Below are 18660 nucleotides of genomic sequence, written 5' to 3' on the forward strand. Positions count from 1 at the left end.
GGGGAAGTTTATGTCCCACTCTTAGCGGGGACGGGGCGGGTGGGGGGCAGGAAGCTCCTTCTGCATTTGCGGCCTCATGGTCTTCAGCTCAAAACAATCCTATGCCAAAGTGTGTGTTGTGTGCGTCCCCTCCCCTCACACGGACCAAGGGAACAGCACGCTGCAAACAGTCACCTCTGTGGAGGGGCGGGGTCAGTCCCTAAGGACACACGGGGACTCTGGGCCTGGCCGGTAGGTACACCATCGTTCATTTTATTCTTGCTCTTTAAATTGTACACAGGTGTTTTCACAAAACATGCTCCGCTTTGAAAGTAACAGGAATTTATAAAAGAAGAAAAAATTCTGCCCAACGTAACTTTATTTCTGTCTTCTCAAACGTGTCAGAGCAAATATGCCATTTTCTAATCTCGAAACCCGCAAGATTAAAAGAAAATGAAGCCACCTCTTCCATCGGTCCTGCCCCGTTACACGAGATTGTACAAAGAACAAAGTCGAGCCTGCCCGCCGAGCAGGTGCAGCTTCCGAGGTTCCTCCTTGGTAGTCAGAACAAGCGGGGAAACGGGTCAGGGCATAACTACCACCACGGTTTTTTGCACCAATGAGTCACACAGGAAGTTAAAGCCTAGACTAATCCTAGATGATCCTAAGTCCTCACTAACCAGCTGTCAGTTCTGATGTGCACATGTTGGGGCTCCATCTGGGGCCTTCGTGAGATCAGAACCCCCTGCCCACATGGGAATGTCTGGAAAGTACTTCCATCCCGTGTAGAGATTATCAAGGAGTGCTGGGGGGTGTTCACACAACCACACGCGCCCTAAGAACCGTCCCAAGGCCTGTGATGTCGGCACAAGGTCAGCCCTCCAGGAACCGTGTGGCTCGCCTTCTCGGTGAACGTGAACTGTGGACTCCGGCCTGGACTGTTTCTCTAAAACCGGCCATGGACTTCAGACCAGTACTGTTTTAGGAAACCTCGTCAAGTAACAATCCACAGAGCGGCTGTGGGCGGCCGGGAGCCCCGTTGGCGAGGCCCTCGCGCCCCTGCTCAGACCTGCCAGTCCTGGGTCTGGTTTCTTCCAACCAGCAGCAAGCACTGAGGACTATTTTCATACCCAGACTTTTCACCCACCCGCTAATCATTAAAACATCGGATTCGCACAATCGCTTGATAATGTGATCTTATTAAAAAAGCCAGTTAAAGCTACCCTTTTTGTCTGACCTGGGATTGAATGATAAAATAGGAAATTTCATGTATACTCCAAAATATAAATGCTGCAAGTAAATTCTAAAAATATATGATGTCTGTTAATGCTAAAATGACTACTTGTGCCTACGTGAGGTCAAGGGCACTCGTAAAGCACATGACGGCTTGTGAACCGCCTCTTGTAACAGGCTTCCTCTCTCTTTGCAAACCAGAGTTCAAGCCTCATCTTGTATTTCAAATAAAGCTATTTTCGATGCATCTCCCACATAGCCAAGCATGAATACAAAGGAAATGGGGCCACGAGCATGCACGAGGGCCACCCCAGGGCCGGTGGCCATGCCTGCAGGGAAGCGCCAGCCACCTGTAGGGAACCCCGGCCTTTGCAGGGAACCCTGGCCGCCTGTAGGGACCCCCCGGCCACTGCAGGGAACCCCTGGCCGCCTGTGAGGAACCCCCGGTCACTGCAGGGAACCCCTGGCTGCCTGTAGGGAACCCCTGGCCGCTGCAGGGAAACCGGCCGCTGTAGGGAACCCCCGGCTGCCTGTAGGGAAACCCCAGTCACTGCAGGGAACCCCTGGCTGCCTGTAGGGAACCCCCGGCCTTTGCAGGGAACCCTGGCCGCCTGTGAGGAACCCCCGGTCACTGCAGAGAACCCTGGCTGCCTGTAAGGAACCCCAGCTGCTGCAGGGAACCCCCGGCCGCCTATAGGGAACCCCCGGCTGCCTGTAGGGAACCCCCAGTCACTGCACTGAACCCTGGCTGCCTGTAAGGAACCCCCGGCCACTGCAGGGAACCCCTGGCCGCTGCAGGGAGCCCCCGGCCACCTGTAGGGAACCCCCGGCCGCCTGTAGGGAACCCCTGGCCGCTGCAGGGAACCCTGGCCGCTGCAGGGAACCCCTGGCCGCTGCAGGGAACCCCCGGACGCCTGTAGGGAACCCCTGGCCGCTGCAGGGAACCCTGGCCGCTGCAGGGAACCCCTGGCCGATGTAGCTCCAGCGCTTCAGCGGAAAACTATCTAAAATACTAACCCTGAAGACACCATTTACACTATTCTGGCTGAAAAGGACAACAGTTTCAATAAATATGTAGAACTGAACGTGAAGAAAAGCTCCAGTCGGGACCACACGTATAGACCCGGGGCCTGCACCAAAGTAGCCCCCGGGACTCGGGAGCCCCACCGCCAACCAGGGCAGGGTGCCCGGATGTCAAGTGAACACAGCATTCACAGAGTGAATTTTTTCCTACTGCGTGCCAGCTTCTCTCCATGTCACCCACCGCCCCCCCTGCCCAGTGTGGCCATAAAGCGTCGGCACCTAGCCGTAAAACCGATGCTGTCTCCAGGGCCCGTGATTGTTCCTGCTGACCAGCCGGATTGTCCCAGAAACACGACCGTGATGAAAGCAAGGACCTGGGTTTTCAAGATAAAGTGCCACTCCTGTCCGTGTCCCCACAACAGTGCTGCACTCCCGAGGTGTCCCCGAAGCAGGGCTACGTTGCATTGTAGTTGCCCGGGACAGAGAGAGTCCGGAAGTTTCCTAAGTAGAAGCTCAGATGAAGGCAAAATGAAGGCGACCGACTACTTTCCGAAACCTGACCACAAATAACTACAGAGTAAGTCGTGCGATGCGGATCAGCGAGCGGGGAGACCCCCGTCCGGATGGTGTGACCGCACATTCGCTGTCCCTAAACTTATTGCGGCAGAGCCACTGATGGGCCCTTTGAAAATCTGCACCGTCGGCGTTGTTAAAATCTAAGAAGCCAGCGCCCCCAAACTGGTAAGTGCCATTGGCTGAGAAGAAGTTACGTGAAATGCAGCCCAAAGAGTCACGTAGAACCGAAAATGCCAGGTATGTTCACAATATTGTTGACGAAGGTATTTTTCTAAAATCAAGATTTAACTATCAAAAATAAATTTCTAAATTTAAATGTGTATATCAACGTAATCGGTCTGCAGTAATTTTCTTAAATAACGGTCACGGTTCCCAATCACGGCAAGGCAGGTGATGCGTGACAGCGTCTCAGCTCTGTGACTCTTCCTTAGGATTCTCCTCGATTCCTCGTGCAAAGAGACGAACCAGCTGGCAGTGGACCCTGCAGAGACAAAGGGCGCCGTGTCACCCCCAGTGTCCCCCTGACCCTTGGCCCCACTGCCGGTCAAGGGTAGAGGTGGGATGGGGGTCTCATCCTGGCTGTCTCTGGGCCCAACCCCGTGGTGACAGGGCAGCTGAGGGCAGCCGAGGGCCAACAGAAAACCCAGGCACCTGTAGACCCCGCTTTAGCAAAGTGACAAATCCCTGGGTGACTGCTTTCTCAGCTTCCAGGCCACGGAGAAGGTTCCGTGCAGGGCAACCCCCCTTGTCCAGGACGTGCGGGATGTTCAGTCGCCCAGGAGGAGGGGGCCCCACACCAGCCAGAGCCCAGGGGGCTGAGGGGTGGCCGAGGTGCCCTGGAGACCCCCGCCTTCCGCATGCACCAGGATGAGAGGAGCCAGAGGGGCTCAGCGGTCAGCGTGGCTGTCCGGTCCCCACCGGCAGCGCCTCCTTCCCAAATTATTAATGACGTCACAGCCTCCTCCGAGATGTTCAGTAATAGGGGTGCCTGGGTGGCCCAGTCGGTTAAACACCCGACTCCTGGTTTTGGCCCAGGTCATGGTCTCATGGTTCGTGGGTTCGAGCCCCACGTCAGGCTCCGTGCTGATGGGTGTGGAGCCTGTGTGAGATTCTCTCTCTCTCAAAAATAAATGAACAAAAAAGATTTTTTTAAAGATGTTCAGTAATAAGAACCCCATAACTAAGTCACCTGCTGCTCAAGGCATAGTGATATTTACCATGACATATAGCATATATTTCATAAAAGAATGCTTTTCCTAATTTTCAAAGTATCCTGTTTTTCCAGTAAATCCCAAAGCCAGCATCAAAAATAATTCTGCAACTTGTAAAATGTGTTGACAAAAGCCGAATCCTGGCGGGCTTCCCTTGGTCCTGTCCCCGCCCCTTCTCCTGGGATCTGAGCTGGACAGTCATGGCCACACTGATCACGCGGTGGCCAGAGGAGCAGGTGTGAGCAGACGTGCGCCTCGATGAGGCTGAGGCTGCCTCTCCTGACGGCCTGGCCGGATGCTGATGCAGGAGGCTCGACACTGCACATCCCACGGGCTGAAAAGCCATTTAGCGTCGGGATTATACACAGTGACATGCACGTTATCGGAGGGGTGGGCGTGGGCGCGGGGCTGCAGGCCCCTCCGTGTCGCCTCCCACATCGTCCGTGCTCCGTCGTCAAGGAGCGCGTGGCCTGGCCTCCGTCAAGGCGGCTAGGATCGCCCCGACATGTGCAGACGGCACAGGACCCTGGAACTTCACTCCATTTTTACACCTTCACCTCGTTCGACAGCCTGATCGACGACTTTCTCCGCACTCGTGCTCCCTCTGGGCGTGTGACACGTGTAATCAGATGGCAGACCCCCAGCCGGTCTGCAGAGGACCCCCTGCCCGAAGGCCAGCGGCCGGAAGAGCGGGCCTGGTGCCTGCCCCCCGGAGGCCACGAGCCAGGGTCCAGCGCCGGCCGCAGACGGGGCTCCCTGAGGCCGGAGGGGCTCCTGGGGGACCCGGTGAAGGAGGATGGCTTGTGTGTGTAATCAGGAGAACAGAGAGAAAATGCCAGAGCAAAGGGACAGAAGCCGGCGCTGGGGCTCAGGGAGAAGCGAAGATGGCGACATGGCGGGGGGGCTTGGGAAATCGCGGGAACCGTCCACACGCGGGCATCTTCCCCAGAGTCCGGTGGCGGGGTCTCGGGCGCCGGCTGCGTGGACACACGCGCGCGTTTACAGTGCACCCTCACGCTTGCGGTCACGGGGCCCCAGGAGGCGCCCTCGGGCCACCGTCACTCACCGGACCTCGATGGCGGAGCTGCTCAGGACCTCCCCGTCACAGTTCCACGAGCTGTTGGACACAGAGCAGCAGCACGGGGGGTGGTCGCTGCAGATCTGCCCGAAGCGCGTCTTCCCCCTCTCCTTGAGGTCGCTGTCCTCGTCCTCCACGTGCTTCGATACAAACTGGAATTTCCTGACGCGATAAACTTCGACAAAAGCGAAGTCAAACTGCAGAGAGACACGGAAGGGGCTGGCGCTTTTGCGGGGGAGGCCCGTCCGTGCCCGGCGCGCCCGCAGCTCGGACACGAAGCGAAGGCCGCCGCCCGCCTCCTGGCGCGTCCGCGGCGACCGGCGCTTTCTCAAGATTCTGGTAGTTCCCTAATAGGGACTTGTAGAATTCTTCATCTTTTTAACAAGCACTATTTTACAAACCACATAAAAATACCATTATGCTAGACCTGAAATGCAATTTAATTTAAAAAAAGGAAAACACATCTTACTACAACCAGAGGCCAACCCACACTCATCTCGTTAGAGTTGGGGTCTGCCGTTGTATTAACTACAAGGATGCCAGTGACTACGGAGAGGTTTGCTAGAAAGAGGTTTGTGTCTTTAACGAGCTCTCAGAAGGAGCAGACGCTAGGAGCTTCCAATGGGTGAAACGCAGACCAGAAACCTGACCTTGTTCCCTGGGACTCAGCAGTGGGTTCCTACGGCACGGCAGTCAGGGATCGCCCGCACGGACGCTGCCCGTGTAGACGCTGCCCAAATGGACCCCGCCCGCCAGCGCGGACGGGGCAGGGCGAGTGCCCCACTCACCTGGTCGTACTGGTTCGTGTGCCTGACGAGAAACCTCAGGAAGTTGAACCGGGAGCACTTCCGGATGAGGATGAGGTCGGAAGACCCGTCCCCCAGGTGGGCGGCCGGGGACAGGCCCTGGGGACTCCGGGGACAAGCACAGGACATGTTGGTGGCGTTGATGGCCAGGAACTTCCCGCAGACGACCTTCCACTCTTCCACCTCCTCTGAAGCAGAAAGGCATCGCAGACGGCACGTCACACGCGGGCGCGCGTCCTGAGACCGTCCCTACGGATCTCCCGTGGACTGACCCTCGGCCCCAGCACACAGGCCCTGTGCCGGCCGCCGTGCCCGGAGGGCCGCCTCCGAAAGGGCACAGCTGTGCCACTGGTCCTCACGTGGGGACGTCTGAACAACTTAGAGCGGGGGCCACCGAGCCGGGCCTGTCACCCGATTCCGTGTCAGCCGAGAATAATTTTCCCCTTCGTAAGCGGTTTACAAAACTCCAGAGGAACAGTATCTTGTGACATATGAAGATTACACGAAACTCTAACGTCAGCGTCCACAGCTAAGTTTCTGGAACGCTGCTGCGCCCAGCCCCTTCCCGGCGCCTGGCAAAGCCCACAGACGAGAGTATAACCCTTGACAGGAACTGTCGCCGGCCCCCAGTCCAGAGCAGCCATGTTGCTGCCCGGAGGCGAGCAGAGAGGGACACACGCGCCCACCGACAAAGGGGGGGGACGCACAGCGGGAAGACGCAGCGCCCTCAGAGGTTCCACAGCTTAAAACCCCAACACACGCGGCAGTGACCGTGAGTCCGCGGCCCAGACATTACCGGTGTTCTCCAGACCGTACAACGACCTCTTCTGCTCCTCCTCCAGCTGCTGTTTGCTCTGCCTGCACACGAAGCATCTGGAAGACAAGGACGTCACCGCCCCTCCTGAGGCACGCGGCCGCGACAAGGGAGCGCACGCGCCTGGCAGTTCTCCCCTTTGCACGTCAGTGTGAATTCTGCAAGTCAGATCTTTTAAAACGTCCGCGCGTCCACGCGTCCTTCTCCAGAGCGTGTACGCGCGTGGCTAAGAAGCCAAGGGCATCCCACGCGGCCGTGGCGCTGGCGTGCCGAGAGCCAGCTCGGCTTGGCCCTGAGGTCAGCGGAGCGCTGGCTGGTGACGTGCCAAGCCAGGCGCAGGTCGCTCAGCACAGGTGACACAACGGTCATCTGTTCCAGGCGGTACCAAGCGAGCAGCCAGCTCACAACTTCGTCGTCAGCCTGGGCTCACCGTGCAATGGTGCATGTTCACGCCAGGAAGATCGGCGCCTCGGCTCAGCTCAGCAGCTCTACCTCTAACCGTTGTGACCTGTGGCCTCAGATTCTCCATTAAAGAAGGAAAGGGGCTCGGGAACGTGTGGGCCCAGAAGCCGTGCGCTGAGCTACGCTATCGCCGGGCACGCCAGAACCACGGTCTCGCATCTACGCTTAGAAGATACGTGTCCCCGATAGGAGCACCCCCCCAAGAAGCCCAGCTTTATTTCGCGCCCTCTGCAATAGAAACACACGGAAGAATGTGCTTACCCGGCACGGCAGGGTTTCCTGTCCCTGGGAGACCCCACTGTGTGCCGCGCTGGCAGGAAAGACACTGTCCCTTCGTAGCAGTGATGTGACAGGAAGGTCTTCAAACCTGGGAACGGAGCACAAAGTAGAGCAGCCCCAGCGTCGTTTTCTGGCCACGAGACCACCAGCTGCACCTGTTCCGGGACACAGCACCCCCCCCGCGCCCCCCGCAGCTGCACCTGTTCTGGGACACAGCGCCCCCCCCCCCCTTGCCACCAGCGCATCCCAAGGCCTGTGTGACGGAAGCAGTAAGAGATCGGGTCACGCTGGGTGCCGGGTCACCAGGGCTGCCTTCAGCGGTGGAGGTCTCTGCCATCAGTGACCCCTCCTGCCTGCCCGCACATCGCTGCAGGGCTGGCATGTGGCAAAGCCCCCGACATCTGGAGATGGCCTCCCCGACTCGGTAGCGGCTCATCAAAGGGCAGGACCACCTCTCTGCTCCTCCCAGACGCTCCCACGTCTCCCTGGCTTGGCCGCCCAAGGTCACCCAGGACCAGTCTGGCATCCAGGAAGAACGCGGACAGTGACGGTCCAGGGCAGCACCACCAAGGACTGTGTCCGGCCCATCTGGAGGACCGTGGCGTGCTATCCGCTCTGAGCGGGCCTGGCCGGCCTCGAACCGGCCCCAGCGGGCACGGGATGAACCTGAGCAGCTGACTGGAGAGAGCCCAGCAGGACAGGGGGGTGGGGGCCGCAGTGGGGGCCCTGCCACGTCCTGCAAATGTAACAGTGACACCACTCCCCTGAGCCGGATGCCGGGCTGGCGCTGGCCATGGTGACATCGGGCACGATGGGGACACCACTGAACCTGTCCCCACCCCGGCCTCCCACCTGCTCTACCAGCAACTAGTGTGTGGCTAGGCATCTGGGATCCGCCCAGTAACTACCTGCCCCGGGGAGAAACCCCTTCCCAATGCCCTGGCGTCCACCTTCCTCCCTCCACTTCCTCCGTGGGTGGCACCCTCCCCCGGGATGACCCTCCAGCTCGGCAGCTGGTGAAGGGCAGGAGCTGGCCGCTCGACCTGCAGGACGGTCTCTCTCCCGGATGGCAGGGCCCCATTTCTGCCCGTCCTCAGACAGACACGTGTGTGTCCCACTGGCCCTAAAACGGGCCTCCTCTCTGCCTTGAGAAAAACTGCTGAGCCTCTGCAGGTCTGTGTGTGTGAGTTCCAGGTGGGGACGGAGACGCAGACAGGACACGCCCTGCATCCTAGCGGAGAGGTGACCGTGGGCCGGGGTGAGGCCCACAGGCTCGGGAGCGAGCGGCCAGCTCAACAGCAGGTAATCAGGAAGACGGCACGAATCTCACCCAGATTCTTTCTAATCCCTCGTTCTGTTTCCTAATGACGGTTCGGGGAGATACGTTACTTTGGAGTTTCTTGCGTTTTAACTGCAAAGCGATACCGTAGCTTTGATTTAAATAGGGCTCCGCAGTGCCTCAGACCCAGCACATTACTATCCGTTTCTCTCCCCAGAAAAGGGTTCAGATTTTAATACCTGGGGTTCTTCGACTTAACTTACTACCGACTGACCCAAAAGCAAACTGGAAAGGGCGGTGGCCGGGTGGGTGACAGTCGCCAAGCAGCAGGCGTGCCCACTCCAGACCCTGCCCCCGTTCAGACCCCTCTGGGCAGGGGACACCGCCTGAGGAGAGCGGACGGTCACGGCTTGGCACGGCCGCAGTGCCTTCGCGTCGCTCTGCGATCCCGAACAGGAGAACCGGTCTGTGGCCCTGGGGTGTCTGCCCTGCTCTGTGGGCGCCCCGGGGCCCCTCACCAGCAGGGCACCCGCCTCGAATGGGCACTCTGCAGGCGAAGGCAGACGCCATGTGCCAAAGCAGGGCTACCTGAGAAGTCGTATCTGATGAGCCCCATCCACCGCTTCTTCTCACTGTCCTTGATGACGTCCCCGTAGAAGCCATAGCCCAGCAGGGACACGGAGTAGCGCAGCAGCGTGCTGTTGTGGTGAACCGAGGACACGTCCATGGGCAGTGAGTCCCCTGCGGGAGAGACACGGTCCCCTGGCCACCTCCACACCGCGCCTCCTCAGCCCCTCGATGGCACGGGCGGGCCCAGAAGCACCCAAGCGACTAAGACGTGCAACACATGGAAGGCGGCCCCGGGGACGGTCTGCACGCGGGCCCTGGGTCTCCTGTTCCTGATTCCGATGACAGGACTTGACTCAAAGGTCCACAGCAGCTTTGGGAAGTTTCCCGGCAGGCACGGAACCACAGTGGACCCACGGAGCTCGTTCAGTGCCGCTGCTGGGAAACGGGGTGGATTTGACGGCGAAGAGGGGCCCACGTGCTAAGGAAATCGAGAGTGGGCTATGCGTAAGCAGCACTTCCGGGGCCCCGTCGTCAGGGACGAGGAGGGAGCCATGTGCTTGCCGGGCAGGGGCCGTGGCTGTCTGAACAGCTGGGGCGGCCATTCCCGCCCTCGGGGCCGTGTATACGGGAGCGCAGGAAATGCCACTTGGAAGGGGCGTCTCGGGTGCCACGGACTCGGGCCTGGGAAAACCTGTCCCGATGGGGATGAGGGGCTGAGTCCTGAGCAGAAGTGAGAGCGGAGGACCGGCGAGCGTGAGACGTGTCCAGGACAGAGGGTCAGCCTGACCCTGCGCACGGGGATGCCGAGGCAGCTGGTTGGGCCACGGGGTGCCTGTGACCCCTGATGGGGGGCCCCAGAGGGCTCTGAGCAGGGTTTGTGTTTTTGAAGGACCCCCTATGGCCGCGGGAGGACAGGACAAGATGGCAGGTGGCAGGGAACCACAGCACACACAGAGCTCTGCTGGCGTGAGGGCCGGGGCCACCCTGCGCATGCCCAGCGAGGTCCACGGGTCTGCCGCGTGCATGGAAAGGGACCTACCCACGATGATGTGCAAAGCTGATGTCTCCGCGTCATTCGTGCCGACCGTGGAAAAACACACACAATCTGTGGACCCTGAAGTAGGAGAGAAAAAAACGTCCTTCATATCATCGCATTAATTAAAAACTCGAGGGGCATCTGGGTGGCCCAGTTGGCTAAAGCGACTGACTTTGGCTCAGGTCATGATCTCACGGTTTGTGAGTTCGAGCCCCGCGTCAGGCTCTGTGCTGACATCTCGGAGTCCGGAGCCTGCTTCAGATTCTGTGTCTCCCCCTCTATGCCTCCCCTGCTCATGCTCTGTGTCTCTCAATCATAAATAAACGTCAAAAAAATTAAAAACAGACAAACAAACTCTAGTAGATTTCCAACGAGGAGGACTCTTCCTTTTGGCCCCAGAATAGATACGGAAATAAAGACTAATATAATCCATCCACAAAATGAATGTTGGAAATACTGACACTGATTTGTCAGAAACACTGAGACTGCGGGTGCCTGGGGGGCTCAGTCGGTTGGGCATCTGTCTTCAGCTCAGGTCATGATCTCACAGTCCGTGAGTTCGAGCCCCACGTCGGGCTCTGTGCTGACAGCTCGGAGCCTGGAGCCTGCCTCTGCTTCTGTGCCTCCCTCTCTCTCTGCCCCTCCCCTGCTTGTGCTCTGTCTCTCTCTGTCTCAAAAATAAATAAAAACATTAAAAAAAATTTTTTTTTTAAAGAAGCAGGTTTATGGGGCACCTGGGTGACTTAGTAGGTTAAGCTCATAGCTGAGTAGGTTAAGTAAGTAGGCTCAGCTCATGAGTTCACGGTTCATGGGTTCGAGCCCCACATCGGGCTCTGCACTGACAGCTGGGAGCCTGGAGCCTGCTTCCAATTCTGTGTCTCCCTCTGCCCCTCCCCCGCTCATGCTCTGTCTCTGTCTCTGTCTCTGTCTCTGTCTCTCTCTCAAATAAACATTTAAAAACAACGCAACTCTGAGACCGGACTTCAATAGGACCAGCCATCCCCTCACAGAGTCTGTGGAGCCTGTTCCTGAGCTGCCCCGGGGAACAGAGCCCCCGAGAAATGCGGGTGGCAGTGGTGGCCGGGCACCTAGCTCAGCGCTCCGCAGTGAGTATGAATCCCCTGCACGTACCAGCGGCCACGAGACCCAAAGGACTCTGCCCTGTGCAGACGCTGCCAGCGGGAAAGTGTACGCATAGGAAGGACAACTCGGGAAGACCCCAGAAAAAGCCCCGTGGAAGCCTGCCCCCCAACACCAGCACCCGGTTTCACAGAACGCGCCGTGACCCGTCCCTGGGTCACAGGGGCACGGCAGCCGTCACCTGACAGACATGAGGGGACTCCGCTGGCCATGGCTGGCACACGCCTCACGCTGACATGCTCGGCTGCACACCGGGGGCGACCTCGTGGCACCCGGCCAGTGCCTGGATCCCCAGGTCCTCCCTAGGTGTGGCCCGGTTCTAACTGGGTCATAATCCAGGTCACTGTTCTCAGCCCGAGCGGGCGGAGACTCTCCTGGGGTGCTTATTTACAACAGGGTCCTGAACCCCACTCTCCCGAGATCCTGACCCAGCAGGTCTGGGACGGGGCCGAGCAACGTGAAGTGTAACACGTCCGCTGAAAGCCTGGTGTAGATTTCCTAACAAAGGGATGACAGGATCCAGAATGGCACAGTTTCGTCACGGACACCACGCCCAGCACAGACCGAGATCCATCGGGAGGAACCAGCGTTAACGGGCAGGGGGGCCTGGACACCAGCAGGGGCCACGTCTCTGCCCTTGGGCCCCGGGACAATCTACAAGTCTCCCGTCATAAGTGATGTCCGACGCAGCCGGAAAGTTCCAGGCTCCCGACAGACGTGTCGGGTTGCAAGCACCCTCTGGGGTCTCTTCGAGTAACAGAATCTGGTCCAGTCTGTGATCTGAGGGGAGGCTCTTAGTTATTTAATCTACACTGACATGTGGCTTCTGGATGTTGGTAACTTATATAAACACACGCATATTTTTTTTCACCAACTTAACCTGAAGACTTCAGTGACACCTCGTTCCACAAATGAGCCAAATACACATTTTTAAATAAACACTTAAGATTATAGGAGTGACTAATCTTAATAAAAATTAACATCAACAGTGTCCACGAAAAGCCTCGTGGTTTCAGACTCTCCCCACCCGCTCACTCGTCGCTAGAGTGAAGGGTGCTCGGATAATATAAACGGTTTCGAGAGCACAGACTCCAAGAGACCTAGCTAATTAATTTGAACCATGCCCTGAGGTAGTCCTTCACATCCCCAGAACTTTCCAGAACATCGCAGAGCCCACTGGCTCCCCTTGCGTGCCCAGGGCCCCGTTTACTTTCCTGGCAAGCCATTCCTCATCACAAGAGCTGAGGAGACCCCACACTCGCCTGCACCTGCAGGGATGTAATGCGTACGGTTGGTGGGGATTCTGCAAGGACCTCTAATTAAAACGCAGAAGCCGGCCTCTGGCTTCTACCCTGCACCACAGCCTATAAACCGAGGCCTCTGAAGCCTGTCCCTGCGTCTGGGCCACCCCGTACAGGGGGACCCCGCGAGGGAGCTCCGAGTCTCGAGAAGGAACCTCGTGGGGCCGGAAGGTCTGCGGGCGTGGGACGCCCTCTACAACCACAACAGAGGTGGGCCCGTGCTGTTCCCAAGCTGCCAGAGGCGTCTCGTCCAGGGAGGCGTGGGCGGGACAGGGCGAGGCGACCGGCCTTTCTGGTCAGGCGTCCAGGGTCCGGGCCTGGGCCGGGCTGGGGTGTGGCCCCCATTTCTGGAGCCGGAGTTCAACGCAAACACCTTCTATCCATGTGTAAGATGGACGGAAATGTGCTTGTGTTCCAGGATTTAATTCTAGATCCCGCCATCGCCCCGAACGGGCAGGACGCACCTTCTCTCTCGGTCACCCGGGTCCTTTGGGCAAAGAGTGGGGCAGGTGAACAGAGCTTCCGACGGTTTTCAGGGATCGTTTTACTGAAAGGTCAGATTTTCGAAGGAGGGGACTGCTCAGCCTCCCGCCTACTTGGGATCCTTCACGGGGCCACTGCCCCTCGGCCGGCCCCTGCCACCTGCCCCTTTCTCCCAGGAGGCCCCCGCCCCCCGAGGGCAGCACACCCGCAGCCAGGCCCCCTCCTGCCCTCACCACACTTCACCCCGGAAGACCGTCCAGAGCCCCCCGTCTGCAAGGGCGTGGCCCCTGCCACTGCTCTGCTCTCTTCCTTATTCACCCTTGTCTGCGTCCCCACAGCCCACGCGCCCGGCCTTGCTCACTCCTGGGCCGCAGCCGGGCCGAGAACGCACGGGAACCGACGGACTGGGCGAACTCTGGCGCAGGCGGAGGGACCCGGGCGCCGGCAGACAAGTCCACGCACACATCCCGGTCCTCACGGGTGCCCCCAACACCACTGTTCCCTTCTGGCGTTCCGTCAGCGTGCCTTCAACAGCTCGACCCTCGGGTCCGACGTAACTCCCCGGTCATCTCCTCGAGCCTGTGGCCCAGGCTTTAACCAAGAGGAAGGCCCAGCTTCCGGAAACGCAAGGTCTGGCTCAGCTCAGGCGTCAGGACGTGGTTCTGGCATCATCGGCCCCCCACGCTGAGCCGCGTCCCTCCCGAGGCGCTGGGGCCCCACCGCGCAGCACAGGGGCAGTGACGGGAAGACGCCGGGTGGAGGGTCGGCTCTCTGCGGCCTCGCTAATACCTCCAAATACTCCAGCGGAAAGAGGCTCAATTTAGGAAACATCAGCTCGGGACCCAGAGCGGCTGCAGCGGTGGCCTCCGTCATGCTCTGTCCCGGACGCCCCCACACCACCCCCTCCACCCGACTGCTCCTCAGGGCCCCCGGGAGCACCATCTCGGATCTGCATCAGAACTCTTGCCTCGTCGTGGCCCCTCCCCGGGCTGCCAAGCCCAACATCATGGGGTCACCCTGGCCGCCTCCGTCACCCTTGGTTCCTTGGGCTCACTCTGTGCCCAAGTCACAGCCGCCCACGGGGCCACCGACCAAACCACGGGCGTCCTCCCTAGGCCTCAGGCAATGGCGCCCTGAACAGAGCGTAGGGGGTGGTCTTGGAGCCCACGCAGACGACACTGCCCGCGGGCCCACGAGACTTCTTCCCTCTGTGTCTCATGGCAAGGCCCTCGGGACGTGAGCCCCGTGCTGGGCCCCTGTCCAGGCGCCTCCGTTACCCTAGTCCTGGCACTTCTGCCCCACAGGCCCCCCTCCTCAGCACACAGCTCATCCCCATCTGCCCCCCGCTCCAGCTGACCCCGTGCACGGCTGGTGCCTCGCCTGTCCCCTCTCAGAACGGCCCTGGACTCCCTGCAGAGAGAAGCCGTCCCGGCCGTTCTCCCTGAACTGTTTCCCCGCAGCGCCCACGCTTCCTCGTGTGCTGGGGGCTCCTCCGTGGGCAGAGGCCACACCCGTCTAGTTCACTGCACCCCAAGGCCCAGAGGGCGCAGAGCCGGCCTCGGTCCGTCCTCACACGCCTGAGGCAGCTGCACGGGCTCCCACGAACATGAACGCTCAGAGCTTAGAGTTTTAAGTATTAGAGCCACCGCAGGCACGTGGTGACATCGAGGAAAGATAGTTTGGCACGTGGACAAACAAAATTCACGTAGCCCAGAGCAGACCACATTCAAAGTCCAAAGACAAGCCTAACCTGAGAAAACAGCTGAGACCGAAGCGACCAAGAATAAATATGTTTAATACACAAACACCGTCAGTCGGAAAAAAACAAGACTCTTCCTGACTGTAGGGTGGGGCAGAGAGGTCTCTGAGTTCCCACGGTCCGTGCCCTTCTGGGTGACCTTGAGACCCCTCATCTGTGGATGATGGCGGCACCTCCCTCACAGAGCGGTCGTGACCACGGAATTACAGGAATTACATGACGTGTGACGTGGGGATATTGCCCAGACCCTGGCCCGCAGCCAGCCTGTGTCAGTGTGGACACAGGGTGGGGACACAGGGCGCAGGGCATAAGGCGCCTCATCCCCGTGGCCTTGTTTGCAAAGCCTTAAACCAACAATGCCCAGGCTTTGCTCGGCTTAGCACTGTCATTTTTCAAAGAACTAGGCACTTCCTAGAAAGACATAAAACCCGCTGAGCTATGTCTTTGGGACACAGCCCAGGGGCCCACAGGGTTAACAGGCCCGGTTCCCTCCTTCCCGGCCCCCACTGCATGGGCCCTTCCCCCAAGCCCAGCGCCCCCAGGTCTGGGCTACAAGCCACTTTTAGAAGACCACCTGCTTTCTGGGGTCCTTTCCTCCTCAGTTGCGCTCTGGGGTCCCAGTGCCCCCGCCCCCCCACCCCCTTCCCCTGCCATTCGGCAGTCCTTTGACAGCCAACTGTCCCCCAGCTGCCAGCTTCTGGGCGCTTGTGGGAAGCAGGTGTCGGGGGAAGATAGGGCTCCCCCAGGCACACATCAGTGGTCCTTTCCTCCGCCATCAACTGTCAACAAAGCCTTCACCCATGTGCTGATAAAATCCCCAGCTCGGTAACAGAATGAACCTGAAGGAAGCTCCATGCCCCCAGGGACAGGGACGGGGGCGGGGACGGGACGCCCTACCCGCGGGGATGATGCCGATCCGGAGTGGGCTGGGCACCAGGGCTGCCCGGGGCTGGTTCTGGTCCACGCCGGCGTTCCTCTGCGTCCTGCCAATCAGGCCGTGCAAGACCTCGCTGAACATGCCGTCTCCACCAACGCAGACGATCCTGCAGGGGACACGGGCGTTAGGGTCCCTTCTGCTGTCCCCGCAACGCCGTGCTCTCCACTGCTCAGAAAAAGTTAATCTGCACATGCAGGTAGTAGTAAGACAGAGAAGGAAAACGGTCCACGGTTGTCTCCCAGACGCAGAGAAGGGGTGATGGAAATTTTCTGCAGTTTCTGGTTTTCTATAGGAAGCAGGTTTACTTTGACAATCAGGAAAAGCAAGGGCAGGGAGCGGACAAAACTAAGACAGGTGGGGAGGGCCTGAAAGGAACCTTACTCACCCGTCGTATTTATCTATGTTGATCTCGTATAAGCTCTCCTTGGCCTGATTAGCACGTTCGGTGACTACGGGGGAAAAGATAATATTTCATTGTACGGTTTACGTTCGAATCTGAGAGTCTGAGTTAACATAAGAGGCAAGCAAACCATTCTTTTAAAATGAGGTCCTAGGGGTGCCTGGGTGGCTCAGTCAGTTAAGCGTCTGACTTCAGCTCAGGTCACGATCTCTCGGTCCATGAGTTCGAGCCCTGCGTCGGGCTCTGGGCTGATGGCTCAGAGCCTGGAGCCTGCTTCCGATTCTGTGTCTCCCCCTCTCTCTGCCCCTCCCCCGTTCATGCTCTGTCTCTCTCTGTCTCAAAAATAAATAAACGTTAAAAAAAATATATTTAAAAAAAATAATAATAAATAAATAAAATGAGGTCCTAGAACATCCTCAGGGGGATGGAGTGGGGGTGGGGCGCCGAGCCCAGGCGGAAGCAGCCCTCGTTCAGGACGCATTCCTCCGGGGGAGACGCCACCTTCTTGGCATCTAATTACCAACAAATGGAAACTTTTTGGAAAGAGATTTTATAGCTTTTCCTTATTATCCAAGTTAGCTTGAAATTTTAGAAAATACCAAGACATAAAAGAAAAGAAAAGAAAAGAAAAGAAAAGAAAAAAGAAAAGAAAACGTCAGCCCACATCTGTATACTCAACGTAAGACACAAAGACACAACTGAAATTCTGCTGTGCGGGCAGACTTATACCCCGGTGTTCCCGGCCCTGACCGTTTTCTTAAGTGAAAAGCTCTCCGTAAAGACCACGTTAAAGGTCCACCCACTCGCTGTCCCTTCCGTTTCGCCGCACTCGGGCAGTGGTACCTCCCGTTTCCTGTCAGCGGGCATTTACGCGGTCTCAGTGTGCTGCTCTTACGGGACGTGGCAGCGCACGCGTGGGCACTTGTGTGCATCCGACTGCCGTCCTGGGGAGGACTCACATCTGGACTCCTGACTGACCCCCTAATTTGTAAGGCTCTTCGCCCACACTGCCAGTGGCTCTTTAACACGCGTGTGCAGACCCCAGAGCACGGGGTCCGGGGAGGAGAACCCCGGCTTCCTGCACCCGCCCGGCGTTGAGAATCTGCACTAAAAACCACATCACGTTTCTTAAAACAGCACTCATTGGTGAAATTACTTCTAAGCCTCATCGAATCACTCGTCTTTCTTCTTCCACGAATCTTCTGTCCGTGATCCTGACCCTTTTATCTTCTTAGTGTTTCTCTTCTATGCTAAGACTGGGCCAGAGAGGTATACATTCTTTGTTTTGTACTGTTCCCATTCTGGCATAGAAAACAACGTATTTTATTTTGTTTAAAATAATCACATAATGGGGCGCCTGGGTGGCTCAGTCGGTTAAGCATCCGACTTCGGTTCAGGTCATGATCTCGCAGTCCGTGAGTTCGAGCCCCGCGTTGGGCTCTGTGCTGACGGCTCAGAGCCTGGAGCCTGCGTTGGATTCTGCGTCTCCCTCTCTCTGCCCCTCCCCCGCTCCTGCTCTGTCTCTCAAAAATAAACATTAAAAAACAAACCAAAAATAAATAAAATTTTAGTAAGTTTTTTTTTTTTTTTTTAAAGTGTGGAGGGGGGCGCCTGGGTGGCGCAGTCGGTTGAGCGTCCGACTTCAGCCAGGTCACGATCTTGTGGTCCGTGAGTTCGAGCCCCGCGTCGGGCTCTGGGCTGATGGCTCAGAGCCTGGAGCCTGTTTCCGATTCTGTGTCTCCCTCTCTCTCTGCCCTTCCCCCGTTCATGCTCTGTCTCAAAAATAAATAAACGTTGAAAAAAAAAAAAATTTAAAGTGTGGAGGGGCGCCTGGGTGGCTCAGTCGGTTAAGTGTTTGACTTCAGCTCAGGACATGATCTCACGGTCTGTGAGTTTGAGACCCACATTGGGCTCTGTGCTGACAGCTCGGAGCCTGGTGCCTGCTTTGAATTCCGGGCCTCCCTCTCTCTCTGCCCCTCCCCCACTCATGCTCACTTGCGCTCTCTCTGTCAAAAATAAACAAACATTTAAAAAAATTAAAAAAAATAAAATAAAATAATCACATAAGATAAAAATCTTGTCTAGAATCATTCTCAAACACGCCTACGTATTTAACGGAGAATTTACACCTTACCGATTATTTCGGTGGTGATGGACGCTAAGGTAAACAGTGGGGCCACTTTCCTTTCATATATCCGCTTGCCTTGTCCTTTCCCTCCAAACGGATTAATAAACACCAGTAAATGCTTTGGTCTGGATGCTACAAGACAACAACAATGCGTAAATCACAACGG

The 18660-nt window shown here is 57.8% G+C and overlaps 1 protein-coding gene across 1 annotated transcript in view; it reads right to left on the reverse strand.

Moving 5' to 3' along the window:
* Positions 1-231: 231 nt before the first annotated feature.
* CERK (ceramide kinase) overlaps positions 232-18660 on the reverse strand; it is a 49245-nt gene continuing 30816 nt past the window's right edge. Inside the window, exons 5-14 of the mRNA XM_047867355.1 lie at positions 18501-18626; positions 16352-16415; positions 15927-16072; positions 10350-10424; positions 9329-9481; positions 7444-7549; positions 6703-6779; positions 5889-6094; positions 5089-5297; positions 232-3292 (exon numbers count right to left, since the gene is read on the reverse strand). Of these exons, the coding sequence (XP_047723311.1) occupies positions 3220-3292; positions 5089-5297; positions 5889-6094; positions 6703-6779; positions 7444-7549; positions 9329-9481; positions 10350-10424; positions 15927-16072; positions 16352-16415; positions 18501-18626 (1235 nt within the window). The 3' untranslated portion in view covers positions 232-3219. The remainder of the gene's footprint in view (positions 3293-5088; positions 5298-5888; positions 6095-6702; positions 6780-7443; positions 7550-9328; positions 9482-10349; positions 10425-15926; positions 16073-16351; positions 16416-18500; positions 18627-18660) is intronic.

This window comes from Prionailurus viverrinus, chromosome B4 (genome assembly GCF_022837055.1).
Source record: "Prionailurus viverrinus isolate Anna chromosome B4, UM_Priviv_1.0, whole genome shotgun sequence".
NCBI lineage: Eukaryota > Metazoa > Chordata > Mammalia > Carnivora > Felidae > Prionailurus > Prionailurus viverrinus.